The sequence below is a fragment of the Planococcus citri genome, chromosome 2, assembly GCF_950023065.1.
Source record: "Planococcus citri chromosome 2, ihPlaCitr1.1, whole genome shotgun sequence".
In the NCBI taxonomy this organism is placed as follows: Eukaryota; Metazoa; Arthropoda; class Insecta; order Hemiptera; family Pseudococcidae; genus Planococcus; species Planococcus citri.
The window spans coordinates 38652841-38673565 of record NC_088678.1 but is presented as its reverse complement, the minus strand read 5'-3'; the positions used below and the strand labels follow the sequence as shown (position 1 = coordinate 38673565).

General features: G+C 34.3%; 2 protein-coding genes across 3 annotated transcripts in view; one reads left to right on the top strand and one right to left on the bottom strand.

Annotated features, from left to right (window-relative positions):
• Positions 1 to 20725, bottom strand: part of LOC135835697 (uncharacterized) — a 387401-nt gene that overhangs the window by 227475 nt on the left and 139201 nt on the right. The gene's annotated exons all lie outside the window — the stretch shown is intronic.
• LOC135835692 (uncharacterized) overlaps positions 1 to 20725 on the top strand; it is a 46763-nt gene that overhangs the window by 17962 nt on the left and 8076 nt on the right. Inside the window, exons 3-4 of the mRNA XM_065350079.1 lie at positions 535 to 682; positions 1039 to 1172. Coding sequence (XP_065206151.1) covers positions 535 to 682; positions 1039 to 1172 — 282 coding nt within the window. The remainder of the gene's footprint in view (positions 1 to 534; positions 683 to 1038; positions 1173 to 20725) is intronic.

Below are 20725 nucleotides of genomic sequence, written 5' to 3'. Positions count from 1 at the left end.
GCCTGAAAACTTGATACTTTAAAATTTCAGGGGTAAGTAAAAAAAATTCCAACAAAAAATCAAGATGGAATTGAAACAGGGGAATAAGCTTATATTCCTCTTACTTTCTCATCATTTTTTCTTCCTTTTTTTCCCAAACTCCTTATCGACCCTTTTTCGAGAGAAGAAGTACGTACTAGAGAAAACAGAAATAGTGAAACATTTCACATAGGCATACGTATCTTCTTTTCTAAATACAAATACCTTCATTCATTTTCATTTAAGAACGCGGAATCAGGCAAATTTTCGCTTGGTAAAAGTTACGCATATACCTTCACACGTACTACCTCTGCAACTTTTTGTACACCCTCGAACGTAGGTACCCGTCGCGTCGAGCGTCTCGTGAAAACAAGGCGTATATCGTGGAAAAAGAGCATCTCCTACGCTGGAAACAAAGTTTCACTATACCTTAACTTATCGTACGCTCGGGTTTTGTAATTACATCCACCTACGATATAAATAATGGAACCATTTGCATGGTTGTTTTTTTTTCAGGTAACGAAACCTTAAACATACCAAATTTGAATCCTATGTTCGTGCCGAAAATCGTTGTGAAACAAGGTAACAAGCAAATCGGCTTAAGTATGGAAGTAACCGACGTAAAAATCTACGGCATGGGAGGCTTGAAAATAAACCAACTCGAGTAAGTCTTTTTCTACGCATAAATATGGATCTTCTGTACCTCTAAGTATCAAATATTTCCATACCGGAAAAGTAATTTATATTATAAGATGGTTATTAAAAAGAAAAAAAGGTAGGGGAAAATACCTACCTACTTCAATTAAAAAAACTTTCCAAGTTGAGATTTTTACAACTAATAAAATCGTTAAAAATTAGCGCTTTTACTTTTCGAGGACATCGTAACCTGCTCGTCATTGTCTAACCCACGCGATAAATACATAAAAAAATGAGCTGGAAAAAATATTACCTAATACGCGTACAAGTCTGGGATTAAAAATCACTTTTTTAATATCGATAAAATTTTTTTTGTTGCTTTAGTTTGAACATGGACAAAAAACATTTGAAAACTCGTATCGTAATACCACGTTTGGAAATTATAGGAAATCATAAAACCACCGGTAATATAATGGTTGTAAAAGTATACGGCCAAGGAAAATTCAACATTACTGCAGGTACGTCCAATAAATGATACATTTTATGCATTTTTTTGTTTATTTTTATTTTTTGTTTTATTCGTATTAAAAAAGGGGGAAGCAATAGGTACCTATGTACCTACTCGTATGCAGTATGGATCTGTGCACCTAACGAGGGAACCTTTTTGATCTCACGTTCTTCGATTTACTCAAAACCAAGATTGATCAGAAGAGCGTGAAAATTTTAGGTAATAAATTTAATTTTTGAATTTCTGGCAAATTTTTGAGAATTTTAAAATTTTTTAAAAAATTGATCAAAAATTCTTTCTTGAACTCATACTCCTGGAATTTTATTTTGACTTCCTAAAACATTCAAGAAAATGCCCAATAAGCATCGACCAAAGTTGAAAGTTTCAAAGTTCATTTTTGACCCTTCCAGAGTGATTTGAAATTTCTGGGAAAAACAGTTTTTGCAAAGATTTTCAATTCATGCCAATCAATCTACATCCAACAATAATTACTACCTCGAGACTATACGATTAGGCAAAATGTAGATAAGCAGGAAAACGAGAGAGAAAAACAATGCGGAAATAAAGATAAGGGGAATTAAAGAAAATGAATGAAATCGATATTGAGAGAATGATTTCATAAATATTCCATCGGACTGACAGCTTCGATTGTAAATCAGTTGGTTATTTAAAAAAATACTTAGCAACGCGTCGCTGAGCTTATATTTTGAAACCTTCTACGCGATTTTTAGCCTTCTCTGCGAGCAATAAACAATGCACCTTATAATCGGTATACGATTTGTGGCATTTGATACAGCAAGGACACAGCTACAATACGATATAATTTGCGCCTAAATTTAAATCCACGCCCAAGAAATCCTTGGCCTGGCCTAGGGAACGAATACAGTAGGTCAAAACCAAGCAAGAGCATCTTTGAAGAAAAAACAGCTTTTCGTATTTCACCAGGGCTGTTTTTACGCAAAGGTAAAGAAACGCCACCGCCCAAGTACACATAGGAAACTTTCATCTCGAGCGTGTTATTTCAACAGTTGAGAAAACTTTACGCACACATACTCGACGAGTTTGCGAGTAAATTGAAAATAAATAAAGATATTTTTAATTTCATTTATAAACCAATCTTAAAATTTGCCAGCTTGTCTTGAGAGAGATCAAATACCTACACAGCGGTAGGTACACAGAATACGAAAGGGATGGCGACCACGACTTCGACCACGTATAAAAGCTGGTTGGCCGCATCTGGCACAATCGCCTTAAAACAATACATCGCCGTTGGACCGGACATCGCTCAAATGAATTTGAATAGCAAAGCGAATTTTCGCCATTCGCCGGAAATGAGCTTAGAATTTTTAAATAAAACCTAAAGGCAGGTTTGGTATCGACCTCAATTCATCGTGACCAAATATCCATTTGAAAAACAGCATTACGATTCTTTTTGAAAGGTTATGGTAACTTTCTCCTCGTGCTCGTATTGAAATGTAAATTTCAGCAGGGTAAAAATCACTTCTTCGTTTTACGCCAATATCCTTCTTCTAGTTTACGAAACGATTGTTTTCCTGACCACCAAAGTGAAAAGCTTGGCACCCACGCGACCAGAAAACATTACGGCGAAATTTCCGGCTCTGTTTCTTATACGTACTTACTATAGCTCGAAAAGTTACTCGAATTAATTAGCCGTAATTGTGGTGTCTTTGCAAATTCATTCGTACGTTGATGAAAAGACACCCATTGTATACGAATGTGTAAATTTAAGCGAGTATGCTCGAATATCCGACCATTTTCTTTACTCGTCTCGAGGAAATAATAGTGTTTCCACGTCTTCGGTTGTACTATACGTACCTACTATACTCGTACTTTACTATATTGAAACACACAGCCGCCAAATGTACTGTGTATAGTATTCTCTTGTTGAAGATACTTCAGTTGCTAATAAAGTAGCTGTAAACTTTCCGTCATCATTAATCGTTTCTTCTGCGTGTAAGTCATTAAGTAAAACTTCACTACCTGCTGTTACCTTGGTATGTGGCAAGGTACAGTTACAGACGGGGGTATACGGGGAGGTTCCAGCCTAACGCGATGGTTTATATGTGTACTTTACGTACTTTAGCTACGGCTATATTGTATAGCACGTACTTATACTTCTTTAAAAACGACCTAGTTTATGTTACGTGGATAACAATGTGGTTTAGTCGATGAGTAGTTGACTGATATCAAATCTAAAAGAGGCATCAGACATAACTTTGTAGCCTATAAACCATCTCGAGGCATAAAAATGAGACATGAAGGATTTTTTTGTATTCAAACGGTTCACGTGCTAGAAGAATATGGACAGTTGAAATTTAAAATGGATATTTCGTAGGTAGTTCTAAAAAATGCATTTCAGAGTGTCGCGATGAAAAAGTTATTACTCGTATCAATGTTTGTATTTTAAGCTCAACGTTATTGTTTTTTTAGCTACTTATAGCTAGGTTTGATTATTTTGAACTTTCCGTTAGTTTCTCATCGAAATTATTCCAGGAATTCAAATCACAAAATAAATGTTATCAGAGTCGCACAAAGAGTTTTTTTTTCAACCCCAACCCAGAGTTAACTCGTTCTTTAATTTTTTTCGAAGATGAGTTGAAACGACCATTTAATTCTATATTTTTTCAAGGAATAAGAATTTAACACTCTTTAATGCACCAGAGTAATTTGGTGGACAGAATTAAAAAATTGTTTTAAGCGAGAAGTTTGACTGAAATATCAGGTTATGATATTTAGAAAAAATTGAATTCCAGATTTCACTAATTTTAGAAACTAAGGATTCCTTTAATTTCCCTGAAACGATTATGCTAATTTTTGAAGGCAAATTTAAAGGTGCAGACGGGAACAAAAGGCCAAGTTGATAAAAAATTGCTATAAAATTTCTTCACCTGAAAATTTTTCTGATTTCCTCCTCCTCTCAATTTTTTTAAAAACTCACAAAAGAACAATTCAAGCACAGCACGACAATTTCGACCACTCACAAGTAGGTGACAATTTTCACAAGACAAAATTGGAATGAAATGGGATCAGATACCTATTGCCAGTATTTTTGATTTTGAAAATAGGTATTGAAAACAGAAAAAAAATTAGGAAGAAACTGAACATTTGAAATATCTCAAAAAATTTTAATGTTTTTGAATTTAAAAATAGAAAAAATTGAACTTTGTGTGGGCAGCAGAGAACAAAAATTTTGAAAATCTGTTGATACCTAATTTTGGGATTGGATGGGAAAAATGAATTTATGTAAGTAGGTAAACGCATATCATTTCAATGTAAAATTTGAGAAATTAGAATTACCAATCTTCCAGCATCAAATTCCAAAAATAAAATTGATGAAAGGTGATCAAAAAGTTGAATAATTATATTTTCTTCATTTACCCAAGCCTATAAATAGGGCATTAAAAAAAACTGTGCAGATGCTGCATAGACAGTGCCGGTTTTAAGGGGGGGGATTTGGGTGATAATCCCCCCCCCCCCAAGAGGCCAGTTTTTTTGTGAAAAATTTTGATGCTATAAAGTGGGAATTTTCCAAGCATTTTTGCGCTCTTGTTTCACTGAGATGGATGCCGATTACAAACCGATGTTCATTTTTTTCATGTTTTTTTTCTTCTCAAGCCCACATTATAGGTATATTCGTACACGATTTACTTTGAATAATACTTTGCAGGCAAATTTCAGTCACTGAGGTCCCTCCTTTTTAAAAATTAAATAAATAAATGACATATTATTTATTCAGTGACGTGGCCAGGGAGTGAAGGGGGTCATTGTCCTCCCTTGCGACTGAAAATTTGAAATAAAGCATGCAAAAGTGAACGGGTTTTTTTGTTGTTCAGACCCATTTTTTCTAAAAATTTTCGCTCGAGCAGTAATTTTACCTTCATTTTCATAATGTAATCACCACACATCACGATAGGTTTCCACAAAATGACTCCTAATTTCGATTTTTCATGCCTAAAAATCTGGTTTTGCCTCCTCCTTGAGGAAATTCTGACTATGCCACTGTATTTATTTGATTTCTGCTATCCGAGAAGCTTAATTTTACCCCCCCCCCCCCCCAAACCCAAAAAAATTAGACGGCAAAATTGTTTGGTTCTGACCCAATTATCCCCCTCCAAGGAAAAATCCTGGCACCGGTACTGTGCATAGAAATAGTAGGTATGAAGTTTTCATACTACTTCAACTTCTGAAACAAAATTCTTTCAAAATCGAAAAACCTCGCGATTTATTCTGACCAGCTGTTTCATTTTAATTTTGTCTTTCATGCAAAAATTTTTCTTGGCAAGCTGTCAATTTGTGAAAAAAAGAATTAATGCTGTATTTTGAGACACTAAATTTTGCCTTCTCTGGTCTTATAAAACAATCAAGGAAAACACTTTCAAGTGATGAAATTTTATTAAAAAATTCTCATTTCGTTTCCATATCTGCGTCTTTAAATTTCGCTTCAGAAATCTACATCGGTAAGTACTCTTTTTAAGAAATCCCGAATTTCCAAATGATCATTTTCAAACATCACAATTCAGCCCTATTAGAAATTCTTGCATAGAAAATTTTGAAATTCTCCAGTTGAAGTTCTTCTGAGCGTTGAAAGATTGAGTAGTGCCTATCCCACTGAACATACGAGTTGATACTTCGAATTTGATTTTGAATTAGATTTTTTTAAATGATATTTTAATGTTTTTGAAAAATTTTAAAAAAAGTCATCAATTCAAAGTTCTACTTATTTTATTTTTTTTTTTTGAAGAGTATTTTTAAAGAGTGAAATTGATCTATTCTCTCTTCAAACCGAGTTGAATTAACTGAAGAGTTGCTTTATTTTCGAAAAGAGTTTGCCCAAATCCTGATCACAATTTGAATTTTGTCTTCATATATTTTTTCTACTAAGTGTAGGTACATGTTAAAACTTGTCAAAAATACTGAACAAAAAACTTGAAAAAAATTGGACATTGCTTGGGTTGGATAGAAACGCTTTAATGATCCGGTTTTAGGCTAGTTTACATTTTGAAAAAAAGAAAAATAATACTCTTCGAGTGAAAAAACGCAGCTATGCTGATGTTAAAAACTGGTATTTTTTTTTAAATTCTGGGACCTCGCTTCACCGAGGATACCTTTTCGAAATTCTCATTTTAAATTCTAGTACCAAATAATTTCGTCGGACTGCTCAGAAAAGTTTTCGCAGCCCTGACTTGTAATGCGAACTTAGGAACAGCAAACATTCTATTAAAAAAAAATTCAGAGTGATTTTCAAACAGTCAAGATTGGATTTTAATCTAAAGATAAATAAAGGGGTTAATTCCTCCCCCCCCACCTATTTTGAAACATCATTTTTATCATCAATTTTTGTGATTTCAAAGCAAAATTTCTAATAAATTTTTTTTTAGAGTCGGTCGCTTCGTTTGCGAGTTGGTTACTTCTTTTGTGGGTTGATTTAAAAAATTAATTAATTTTTCAAAAAAATGATTCAAAATTCCTACCTGACAAAAAAATTAATTTAAAATCACTCTAAAAAATTTATCTAGAATAATTTCAAATATTTATTAGCAATGCTAACTTCTGAGATTTGACTAGCGAGAACGGCTGTTTATTTAAGTGAATCATTTTTCCCGAAAAATAGTTGTTCCATTATTATTCAAATGAACATTGTTTTCAATTTTGAGTTTTCGAGAAGCTAATTCACCATAATTCTAGTCAAGTTCAAGACTTTTTGAGCTGTAATTTCAGTCTCATCTTTTCCTCCCTCCCTCTTTCCTTTTCTTAGTTCAAAAACAATTTTATTTATTTCGTTCAATTTCACGTACAACCAACGTGAGATTTCATATGATCGCGTTCACAATCTAATTCAATTTTTTTCTTCATGGTGTTGCATGCTTTGCAATGATTACATGTACTTTCTGACTTTTATTATTGACGTACCTACACATCTCGTGCTTTGACTTTTGCTATATAACGTTCATTTTACCTCAATCTAAGCAAAAAAATGTCGATCAAACGATTAGCTTCTTAACATTATTGCTTTTATCGAGCCAAAGCGGACTTTCGGAGTAAAATAATGAAAAAAAGAATTCAACTTCTATCTCTCTCAAAAGAAAAACTTTCATATAATATTATCGTAATAAAACTCCTATTCGTGCCAACCCTTAAAAAGAAAAAAAAATCACCGCAGCAGATATTATACATCTAATAAAAATTCGTCTAGTATTTCTCCAGCTAGAAAGAAACGTTCTGCATTATGGAATTCCGCATATGTGTTTAAATATAGCGCAAGTATACGACGATGGTATACATGGCTTATAGTGCTCGTACACGTTACCGTAATACATCAATAATTTTAATATAAACCATACCGCCGCGTTTAATGATAGTTGTTCAAATAATACATAACCGTCTTACCCTTTGAAAAACAACGCTTCGAGATTGCCATCGGGAAAAATGAAATTTCTTTTTTCGTAGTGTCTAGTGTATCGCACAGTTTCACCAAATATATTACCCGATTAACGTTTTTCGTCGTCGCGTCGCTCCGTATCCTTACGAGTATTTTACATCTCGTTCTCGTACCACCGACCAACGACTATTTTTGCTTTCGTTAACGCAAAAAACGCGCACAGATTTCTGCTCTAGTCGATGAAATAAAAAAATTTCATACTTGAACTTGACTTCACGCGAAATTCCCCTCTTCACGCGAAAAAAAAATGACACTGGGAGAGTCGATAAAACACGAGTCTCGTAAAACGCCACTAAACAAGCCAAAAATACCACCAATCTGTCAGCACAGCATATGCGATTCTCGAATAATACGCGATGCCTAAAGCGTCGCTATCAGGGGCAATATGATAGAGAAAGTACTCCCCGTATACCGGTTAATTATGCAATTCATTTCACTCCCAAGTGAAAGCATATCTACTTGTGTTTGAAAAGCTAAGGGAGTGAATAGGCAACAATCACATACGTATGCGTATATAATATAATCACACACACTCGACTGCTTTGGCATAAGTTTATATGGCATGTATTTTGATTACATAGAACGTGAAATGGCAATTCGTTTACAGTAATTTTAATCGCGAAACAATTCTCTCGTTTGGATGTGTACCTACCTACTCGAGTTGTATAAAAAATTTACAGTACGTCTTGATACACCCGCATCTCTAGTTCTATGCACAATGATTCGCGATTCAAGACGTCCCAAAATGTTGGAACCTTGAATATTAAACTATCCAGTAAATAGGGTATAAACTGTTCGAATTACGACGCCAAATAATGAAATTTTGAAACACTGCAGAAATTGTATTCTATGTCAAGGATTTCACTATGAATACCTAATTTAGTTAGCCCCCTATCTAGCTACTTTTAGTTGCATTTCTATAGCTTGCCCCAGTAGCTGCATTTGTGTGCATAAATCTACAACGAATTCAGCTTCATACCACAACACAAGAATAATGATCATCAGAAGAATACTAAATTGAGTCATAGTAGCTCACATAAATTACTGTAAGTATTCAAATAATCCACTGATTTCATGATTCGAGAAAATGCAGCACAATTATTCCAATTTGTACGTAAGATGAATTTTGTCAATTTCAAAAGAATAATCTCTAACTAAACACACTCCGCATTCTATAGATTCGATTCTGTATACGTACATATAATTCTACGAGCAGCATAGCGTCCAGTTGTCTGGTCTGATAATACATGCACGTGTAGTGAAATACAAAGTATTAAACGCATTCCTTCGAGAAAAAAAATGCACGTGCGTTTTTATAACGATTTAGTTTAAAGAACAGAAAAAAAACTCGTAAAAAGGCATACGGTACAAAATTATTTTTTCTCTTTATTGCGAAAGTGAAAAGGTGATTTACCCTACAAGAATACTTTATACTACACTTTTAACACAGCTGTCAACAGAGCAATATAATAATTGATCGCAGGAGTTGAATAACACCTTGTAAATTACCACTTTATGCAAATTATGTACTTGAACTGTTGCAAGCACGATAATTACGTGACAACTGCAAGAATACTTCTGAAGTACCTATCTTACAAAATGTGTTGGATTTTCAGTTTGAAATAATTGCAAAAGGAATATTGACCTCGAAGTTTAAAAGTTGAAACACTGTTTTGTAATTAATTTTTCATCTCGAAAGTCAAGTGAATGAAAGAATTTGGATTTGACATCTGATGTAATAGAAGCATCAGCGCAAAATTGAGTTTATTTTTTTTATTTTTATTTTTATTTTTTTGGAAAAAGAAACGATTACAGAAGAGCTTGGGCATTAAAATTTTGAAGAAATTCGCACAGGGAACTGACTGCAAGAATTCAATCATTCATTTTCAAAACGTCTTATCCCACAAAATATGAATTCTTGAGAAACTGTAAAAATGGAATACGAAAATGTTCAGGTCCGCCGAGGGGGGGGACAAAGGGGACAGTTTGTCCCGAGCCCACGCTTTCTGGAGAGGCGCGCCTGTGATGAAGTAAACCCCTGTTTTCTTGCTTCTCAAAACACAAATTTTTGAGAACTTTTGCCTTCGCTCGGGCTTATTTTCTTTCTTTTTCAAAATTGAAATTTCTAAAAAAAAATATCATTCAACATTTAAAATTTTTAAAGTGAAAAAATATACTTCTCGCATAAAAAGTGTCGTTTTTGTGCCTCTGAAAACACAAATTTTCAAGAGCTTTCGCCCTCACTTTTGGGCCTGTTCTCTTTTCTTTTTTAAAATTAACACCCTAATAAAAAAAAATCTTTCAAATTCTAAATAATATTAAAATCTAAAAAATAAACTCTTTGCATAAAAAAAACAACGTTCACTCGAAATACAAAAATTTTCAAAAGTTTTTGCCCTGGCTTTGTTCGGGTCTGCCCGCTTTTTTTTCAAAACCAACTTCCTGAAAAAAATACTGGTTTTACGCGTTTCAAAATGAAATTTTCAAAAACTTTCACCCTTGCTTCGTTCGGGCCAATTTGTTTCTTGTTTTACGTAAAATAAAAAAATTCACATTTGGCCTCTCACAAATCCAAAAGAGAAAATGCAAATTTTTATAAGGCATTTGTATTTTCTCTCTATATCAGCCAGCAAATACTCAGTCGAACTCCCCCCCCCTCTCAAAAAACCTCTATATAAGTTCCCTCCTTAGAAATGGGGCCAAAGTTAAAGATTTTGTATGAAGTCTAATTTGTGAACATTTCTTGAAAAAAATGTTGAATTCGTATTTTAAAAAATTGATCTTGTACGAAAAAAATTTTCGCCGCAATAAATGTAGCATAATAATTATACTTTTTGCCTATCTTCACTTTTGAAAGATACGAGTAATTTTGGACACGCCAATCCCAATTCTTGTGTTCCATGAAAGGTCGTTAGTTACCTTCCTAACCTAACTCATTTCATCGTTGTAACATCATCTTTCACGCTTCATAGCAATCATTTTAGATTTTTAGATATTTTAAAAGAGAGGTCGATAACTGTACTCATCTTCAGGGGGTATTATTCGTTTGATAAATGAATTAGCACATAGAAATACGTACGAGTAACAAGATTCTTATTACTGTGATCGCGTAGACTGTCTCATTAGGACATACGAAACCATTCACCTTCAGGGAAGTGCTGCTTGAGTTTTTTTTACAGTCAAGAGTTCGTTGAGACGTCTCTTATAAATATACGAGTACAAGAACAAGAAACCAAGAAAAATCATCTCGTTATATCGAATATCAATTCAGATATTTATTAAATTGAATTGAAATCAGAAGCAGGTTATTTTTCACATTGTAATTAGTCATCGTTAGTTTTGCTGTCAGTACATCAGAGATGAACTGTAGATACCTAACAATTAACATGGTTCATCTCAATTCAATAAGACGGTTCGCGACTACACATGGAAATTTTTTCTCGATAATACAATTTTTTCCTTTTTTTCTCGTAAATACAACACTTATATTTCACAAGTAGCTATGTTCCAGAACAACGAACATATTGTAAATCTATTATAATAACGTGAATGGAGAACTGAGAGAAGAACCAGGCTTAACATGGTAGAGTGCATCGTAATATTTTACTAATGAGATATACCTACCTACGTATTCGGTTTTAAGCTCTTAAAATACCTACATTTTTTTTCACTCGACGAAGACTCTAGCTCATCTTTATTGTACTTTTATTATTTTTTCATTGGTTTAATTTTCAACTAGATGGGTTTTGAGATATCGAACAAGTGTTCTTAACACACGACTGTGATTATAGGTTTTGCAAAATCGCAGGAAAAAATACAGAGTCGTGACAAAGAATGACGCTGGCGTTGTTACTCGTAAACCGAAACGCTACTGGTATGACGCTCTTGTAACGATATGCCTGAAAAATTCCAAAGAAAAGCTCCATAATGGTTTTTTGTAGGCTCGAAATGGAAAATACATTCGACGGTTACGTCGTTTAATTAATTACGCCACCGATCGTATTGAACGTTGTTGTTGTCGAAACGAACGACAACGCTTTTACTCGCGTAGGTACATAAATTAATCCTTTCGTCGATGGCGTTGCGAAGTTTATTCAAAAATCCGCACCTAACTCTGCTAAAAATCATTCGACTAGAGAGACTCAGTTATGGTAAATTTGTTTCTAAAGTAAATGATTAGTTGATTTATCAATAATAATTAGTCTTAATGGAGAAAATTTCCATGTCACGATTACGCGATTCGAGCGTCTCTTGCGATTGATTGGTAAACAATTAATTTTGTAGAAAACAAGACCTGTCTATTTAATGTTATGCTCTCAAATGATCTGATTTATTTAGTTTATGCGGTTTCGGGTTGGATGATTTGTTCCTCAATGCGCTAGGTATGATTGTTCTGATTTACTGGCAATCTTTTATGAATGACAAACAACTTTCGGTAAATTACCAAAAATCCTAGGTAAATTTCCTGTAATTTTAAGTAAACTACCAGTAATTTTTGGTAAGTTACCATTAATTTTCGGGTAAATTACCAGTAATTTTTGGAAGATGACTGGTACCTACCTAATTTTTGGTAAAATACCACTAATTTTTTGGTAACTTACCAGGAATTTTTGGTAAACTACCAGTAATTTTTGGTAAGGTAAACTACCAGTAATTTTTGGTAAATTACCCATAATTTTTGGAAGATGACTAGTACCTAATTTTTGGTAAAATACCACCAATGTTTTGGTAAGTTAATACCAGAATTTTTTGGTAAATTACCAGTCATTTTTGATCATAATCATCACCATTGAACTTTGACCTGGTGAGCTGTTCAGCACATCTGGGAAACTGTAGAAGAATTGCTTGCCGATGTGTCATCAAGTTTTTTCTTTGGTCTTCTTCTGCTCCTCCTACCAGTTGGTGAGTATTCTTTGACTTTTCGAGGGGACCATTCGTCAGGCATTCTATCAACGTGATCTTTCACCCATCTAATGATTGGCTCTGTTCCTAGCTCCTTCAGGATGTCTTCATTCCTTTTCCTATCATGTCTCATATGTGAGGGCGCATACGGAAAGGGACAATTCGACCAAAAAAAAAAAAAAAAAAAGTTCTCTGAAATTGTTGTAGGAACTCTGTAAAGGGTTCCTACAACAATTTCAGTGAACTTTTTTTTTTTTTTTTGGTCATAAGGACCCTTTCCGTATGCGCCCTCACATATATATCCTGCCATGGCTCGCATGAATCTCATTTCCTCTGCGGTGACTCCGCATTTTATATCCTTTCTCATTGTCCACGTTTCACTTCCTTACAGCAGCATTGTTTTTGCCAGCGTATTGTAAATTCTTATTCAAGTTTCTGCTCCGACTTTTCTTGGTGGGATGGCTCAGTTTATTGCCTCACTTACTCTAAGGAATTTGTTGATCTTAAGTTGTGTGTTGACCTCAGGGGTTTTTGAGTTAACGGAGTTCGAGTTATCGCGATTCCACAATCCACAGTACAACAATAAATCGCAAATAATTTTCAGTAAAGTAAATCCTCAGTAATTTAGCACTTTTGGTTAGTTAGCAGGATTTTTGGTAAATTACCAGTACTCTCTAAATTTGAAACAGTCAATTTCACTGCTTAGCAGTCACGACATTTTGCCTTTTTAAAGCAGTAGTTTTTTTTACTGCAAAAAAAACTACTGCTTTAAAAAGGCAAAATGTCGTGACTGCTAAGCAGTGAAATTTGACTGCTTTAAATTTAGAGAGTACAGTAAGTCCCGCTTATTAGAATCGATTTGGGACCAGGTATGTTTGATTCTATAAACAGGAGTATTCTATAAAGCAGAAAGATAAATAAACACAAAATTCCAAACTTTGTTGAAATTTCATCACTTTTTGAAATGTTTTGAAGTTAATTCTAATACTTTTTTGGTTTTTTAGTTATATGTTTAGTTTTTAATATGTTTTGAACACTTTTTTGTGCGATTTTTATAAAATTTTACAAAAATTTCATCATCTTATAGGTACTAATTTTTACCTATTTAAAATATTCATGTCGTGTTTTTATGCCATTTTTACAAGTTTTCAATACTTACATTTTCAATCAATTTTTGTTAAATTTTGTCAAAATTCGTGATTTTTTCCAATTTTTGACGATTTTTCAATTCTATTAACCGAATAAAATGTCTTTTTTATTCCAATAAGCGGAAAATTTTGCATGTAAGAAGATACCAATGTTCTGTCCCAGCACATTTCATTCCATTAACCGAATTATTCTATTATCCGCAATTCTAATAAGCGGGATTTACTGTATTTTCCATAAATTAACCGTGATTTTTAGTAAATTACCAGTGCTGGTAATTATTGGTAAGGCAAATTACTGGTAATTTGTAGAGAGTTGGAACCTCCCTGTCTAACAGAGGGAGGTGAATAGCTCTACTACGTATGGTTAAGCCCAGGGTACCTGTTCTTGCCAGATATCCTTACAAAAGATATCTTTATAGCAGAAATGAAACACCACAAAATAACTCGTGCAATTGCAACCTTTAATGGTCTCTGATTAGACACAATACAGTGGAACCTCACTAACTCGAAATCCAAGGGGAATGGTCATTCATTCGGCTTATAGAGGTTTTCGAGATAATCAGTTTCGAGTTATGCAGGTAAGATTTTAGGAGTGTTTGAGTTATAGAGGTCTTATGAAATGAATGAATTGAGAGATATGTATAAGTGAATCGGTCAGTGCAGAAAGGTAACAAGTCACATTTTTGAAAAAAATTTTTTTTGCGGAAATGGGGGTTTCAAAGTATGGCGGATCGACTGGTGATGTCAGATTTCCGCAAAACTGCCGGGAAAGTGGTATTTGGGCGCAGAAAAAGGGCGGATCCGCATTTATGACTTTTTTGTAAAATTTTTTAAATTCCTTGAAAAATAACTAACATTTTTGAGAAGACCATTTTTTGAAATTTAAGTTAATCTCTGAACTGAAAAATGATGAAAAAATTAACAACTTCGACAAAAAGTCTTAGAACTCAAGGGGTTTTTGGTCAATTTAAACGGGATAGCAGTCTAAATGATGTACTTAGATGTAGAATCAAGCCCCATTCGTGCCCGAGAAATTTCGAAAGAAATTTTGTCAATTCAGTGCAGAAAGGGTCTAAGTCCCATTTGTTTAGGCAGCAACAGCACTGCCGCACGTGAATATTTTTTTTTGGAAACTGCGCTAAAAGTTGTGTCTTGGGGTCCTCTTTCAATGATCTTAAGCATGTTTACTGAAATTTTTTGATTTTTGAATGAATCAGTTTTTTGTTATTCCTGAAAAACGCAAAAATGGACTTATGCCCTTTCTGCACTGACCGATTCAAGTATAAGTGCATAATAGATAGAAGTATGAATTGAAATATTCGAGTTATAGAGGTAAACGCCAGACAACGTACAACTTATAGAGGCTTTCTCACTATTTTTGGGCAAAAGTTTAGCTTCGAGTTACAACTGAGATAGGTAGGTAAGTGCATAAAAGATGACAGTGTTAATTGAACTATTCAAGTTATAGAGGTAAAACGCCTGACAACGTACGACTTATAGAGGCTTTCTGGCTATTTTCAGCAAAATTTTGGCTTCGAGTTACAACTGAGATAGGTAAGTGCATAAAAGATGACAGTATTAATTGAAATATTCAAGTTATAGAGGTAAAACGCCTGACAACGTACAACTTATAGAGGCTTTCTGGCTATTTTCAGCAAAATTTTGGCTTCGAGTTACGACTGGTTTGTGTAGTCAATTTCGACTAATCCGAGTAAAGTCAACATTGAGTGTTACGGAGATTTTAAGGGGAATGGAGGTTGGTTTGGCTAATAGAGGTTTTCGAGTTAAAAACTTTCGAGTTATCGAGGTTCCACTGTAAAAAGATTTACAAATAAAAAGGCATCAGGAATAAATTCTTGATGGAAGCTCTAAAATACTAACTTACACTAGCACTAGTGAAAATAAACTCAAAGCTTTGGGACTTCTCTGTTTTTGGAGATGGCGCAAGTCGAACTAATCCGACAGAGTGCACTACTAGAAGCAGTGCTGCCACTCCGAGGGAACACGGGAACACATCTTCCCTTTAGGTGGAAGCTGTGGGCGCATCCCCTACTGGTACACATTTCTAGTATGTTAAGTAATGACTGATGATGTCTGAAAACTTACATTTGAAAATTTGTGGAAAAAACTGTAGGTACCTACTACCTATCTCAATATTTCGTCTCACTTTTAAAAACTTTGAAGCAAAACGACCAATTTCTGACCATTCAAGTTACACTTGAATAAACTTTTCCATATCAAGTCGGACTTTTGAGAACTTAATTTTAAACACAAGAAGAAGAAGAATTTTAAATAGTCAAAAAAAAGTTTAATTCTATTCACTTTCACCAACCATATTTGAATTTCATGCAAGGAAAAATTTCAGAATTCAGAATCGTAATTTCACAAGGAAAAAACTTCAAAAATATAGTATGTAGTTAGTACCTAGATAGTAGATACATCCTAATAAAAGCATAAAATGGTCTATGTTTTAAAATTGATACAGCATACTAGATACGTTTAGATGGAAATTTTCTTACACACTGGAACGACTCCTCAGAAGTGTGGGCGATACGATGCATTACATTGTAAACGCCCTCATTCAACCACTCGTGTTTCCGTTTCCATTTCTATACAACGAGGTCGGTATTTTCAAAGTTGAAATACTTTGCAGTTTCCACGCATCTGGTAAACGTAACGCTACGTAAGATTTAATAGAACATGTGAAATATTTCCTACATACGAGAGCCAGGCGACTCCGGCACTGCGAAAACGAGATGATCAAAAATCGAAAATTGCGGCTTTTAACGCGGCCGCATTTGCATTGTTTTAACGAAACGATGAAATATTCAAAGTATTCGACGATTACCAAAGAGAGTAGATTGTATTTTATACGGCTACGCAATTCGTTTAAGATAAATGCGTGAAATAATACCCGGAGGCGCTTCGATGGCGAAATTTTCAGCCAATTTTAAATTTCGTTACGTGTACTCATTCGCAGGTATAGGTATACATTGCGAATTGCCGCATCGAGCTAAGCTCGGCGAAAAATCCGAATAATTTTACAACTATTTTGTTTTTCAGGCTTAGGTGAAAATTAGCCCGAGAGTAAATACATATTTCGCCATTTAAGTCGACCTTAGACTGGCAAATTCGTTAATTTGGTCAATTCGCCGTTAACGTAGGCTCTTCGTCGTTGCGGAATAAACGCGATTACCGAATTTAATTACGCGTTTGCTAAGGTGCTCGGATTCGTTGAACATTTTTTTCTAACCCATGTTTGCAGAATTAGTACACGCCGTAGGAGTGAAAAATAAGGAAAGAACGCTTAGTAATGTTGTTTCTGTAGCTGCAGAATGATTTCCTTATTTTTCAAAAGCGAAAAATTTTTCTTCAAAAGGCTCATCGAAGCGGATACACCGATAATTTTATACCATAAAATATAATAAAATAACGAAAAGTGGTAATTACTACTACGTAAAAATATAGAACAGTGATAAAGAACGAAACGTAATGAAAAATAGTTTAGCAAAATGAAAGAAAATTACTTATCGAGAAAACTAACCTACAAAACAGCAGTCGCGTGACGTGGGATCGGTTATTCAAAATCCCAAATTCTTAATCGGTATCGTCTGTCGTTTTCGTCCTTTCGCATAACAAGGGTAACAACAATAGCAATTTTATTTACATCCGAGAAGAATATTTTGTAATTTTTTTCCCATTCGGTCGAAGTAAATGACGCTTACGCAACTCCGACGTTGAAATATTTGCCTACTTCTGTATTGACAGATCCAGCGAAGAAAAAATTTTCACTTTTTCGTGTAATAATACGATAATCAAACATGTAAATGGATCAAATTTACAACTAAATTGATAAAAATATTTTTTCGTCGAAAACGGAATAGCGAGTGAAAAAAAAATGTTTAGAAGGAAACGACCGATATCCGACGTTATACGTTTAAATGTTTTCACGCGCGGAAAAAAAGAGTAGAAAATGGAAAATAAATTGCTCAAGTCTATAATACGCAAGAAATCTATAATGGAATCATGAAAGTATAATGTGCGATTGTTTTTGAAAGGCGATATTATTCATACGAAATTGGTTGTCGGTTTGTATTTCTCGTATACGAGTATGTGGATGTATTTGAAGCTTAACTCGCGTCGTCGCTTGCTGCGGTTGCTTTTACCAGCGTTTATTTCGTTCTAATGTTGGCAAATGGCGGAAAAACCTATTATCAATAATTATCCACGGTTTAGATCTTTTCAGAGATAATATCGATTATGTTTACGATTTTTTTTGTCATCAAATTAAACCAGGAAGGAAGGGATTTGATTGATACTAGATGATAATGAATTTTCGATATACAGGGTGTCCCATCTGAAAGGTTGCATAAATTCGTTCGATGAAGTAAAAATTTCAATTTTTATTCAAAATATCTCAAAAGCACAATTTTGTAGTAAAAAACAACCATATTTTTTTACGTGAAATTTTGTCTTCTACAATTTTGTTTCTTTTCATTTTTCTCGTTGGATCTCTGGTTTTTGAAAACGATTTTCTGTTTTTTTGAGACGTACCTAACGTTGAACAATACAAGTTGAACGTTCCAATTTTTACTCAGAATATCTAAAAAAAAAAAAAAAAAATATTCGACAAAAATGGTGGATAAATTTAATGCTTTAAAATTTTATTCAGGACTCTTGGTTCATCCCCAAAAAATCGAGTGTGTTTGATAAAACGATACGAATTTTCTTCCAAATTCCGGTTAAACTCGCATAATAATGCAATTAAAAAAAGGAACATGCGTACAAACACACGAAAAACAGGTCTTTGAACTTTATACTTTTAATGCACCGTAACCAAGCCACCATATAACCTTTTCGCGAGACTAACTCATAGTCGAAAACTACTTGCGAGTGAATTTTCGGGCCGAATTTTTTCGTCCGTATTCCATAAGTGCTTATAGAATTGCCTAAGCGACCTTTTACAAAGGTAATTTCAAGTTTAGAGTAGCTATAAAGCATCATGTACAGTAACACTTCATAATATAAAAATAACGTTACAAACGAATACATACGTAAAGTTACACTACACCCGCCAAAAAAAACCGCACACGTTTTGAGTCGTTGCATTAAACATTCTCGCAGCGTCGAACACCAAGTCAAGATGGCTTATTAAGTAAAAATTACTTGAACGTGCGAAGGAAATTCACAACGTACGCGAATGTTGTGTTTAAAAGCGCCGCTGGCGGTGTAGAAGTTAATTAAGTACACCCTAAATTTTACCCGTAATGAGGAAATTTCCTATAAATTGTCAATTAATTCTTGGTACACAAATGGATGTCTACCTGAGAGAAATTTCGGCTTTCAAGTGAACAAAGGAACTCCCACTTCCCATATTCAAAATGTAAAGATCTTCAACTTAAGAGGAAGGAAGAGCGAGAATGAACGAGGAAAGCGAGATTAACGTACACTTGAAAGGATTTCAACATGATTTTTTCAAAAAGACAGCCCAAGGTGCGATTTGATAATTATTCACTTCATTCACCAGTCTATCCTGGAATTTGATGGGACTGAGTTGTAACATCAATATGAGAACAAAAAATTATTTACAGGCAACAGTTTTAACAAATTCTGGTTTATTTTTAAGGAAAAACAATTTTCTGATTTTTTTTAAAAAGTGATTTTTCAAGATTTCAAACGCATAATTCCTTGAATGATCAAGATAGAGGAGTGGGAATAGCGCCATTTAGAATGTACAAACATGTGAACAAGTGGTTTTTGAAAGACAAAAAGTCAATAAGTCAGCTCCTTCAAGTTTCAGTTAGGCAAACATACATACTTATACTCAGAACGGATTGCCTATGGATCTACTGAAAGGGGGTCATTCTCTGGAAAAACACCCTGTACTTTTGGAGACGTACAAGGCAGGTACTTCTTAAAACGTGAGCAACAATTTAACCATAAATGCACCGAGGAAAGATTGATAAAAAAACACTATAGATAATGACCAGTTGCCAAGTTTTATAAAATTTTGTACCATTCTGGAAAGTTGAGCAGCTACACAGGCAATGAGTTACCTGTAGAAATCACAATTACCTAGACCTACCTAAGCTTTGAAAATTCATTCGCAAATGGCACCTTAAATTATTATTGCATTAGTTAGAAACCATTGACTTACGTATGTACTCATCATATTGGTTCTTTTACTCTACCAATGAAAATTTTTTCTCACCTGAAATGAAACAAAACAAAAACTTTGATTAGTGGATTGGCAATTATCTCACGGTGTAAAAACAAATTAATAAACAAGAAATTTGAAATAGGTGTGCATTAGGTGCTTAAAGTACAAGCTAGAAGAAAGCCTGCTGGATAAATACAAAATTCTCGAATTTGAGTTTAAACGCAATTACATAGTTATTACTTTATAGAAAATTAAGTGGAAAAAACTTCTTTTTTTTTGGGTATATCTAACTGTAAAAAGCAAAATATATTTCAAAATGTTTCAGATTTTTTGAATAGGTATCTTACCTATTTGTTACCATTTTTAGTGTGCGTAGCACACTATTGGTTTCGCTTTGAGAAATGAAATTTTATTGGAACTGAATGTTCTCTTAAGCTATCCAACCGTTTTTTGTACCTATTGGACACCAATTGAGAATCATTAAGGCGGAGGGAACAGATTAATCTTCATTCAATTCGGATGGGTAATTGCTGAGTAATTGCAATTTTAGTTCATTATTTTAATGCATTAAATCCTAAAAAAGGGAAAAGGGGACTTGCAAAACACCTGCCGCTCATTGTACCCTGAACCCTGCTATACCCCTGTCCTACACCAACACCACCAGCTGTGTGTTTCATGTACCTTCCTATACCCCCAGTCTGCCCCCTGTGTATTTCAAGTGGGAGTGGTTTGGTGGGGCGTTTACCAAACAATACATATATTCTTTTAATGCCCTAACCCACCATGTGAACTCTTGGCCGAGTGGTTAGGGCATTTAGGTAGGAATAGGAATATTGTAGGGACCCAGGTTCGAATCCCCATGAGGTAAGTAGGTATAGGTGACGGATTTTTCG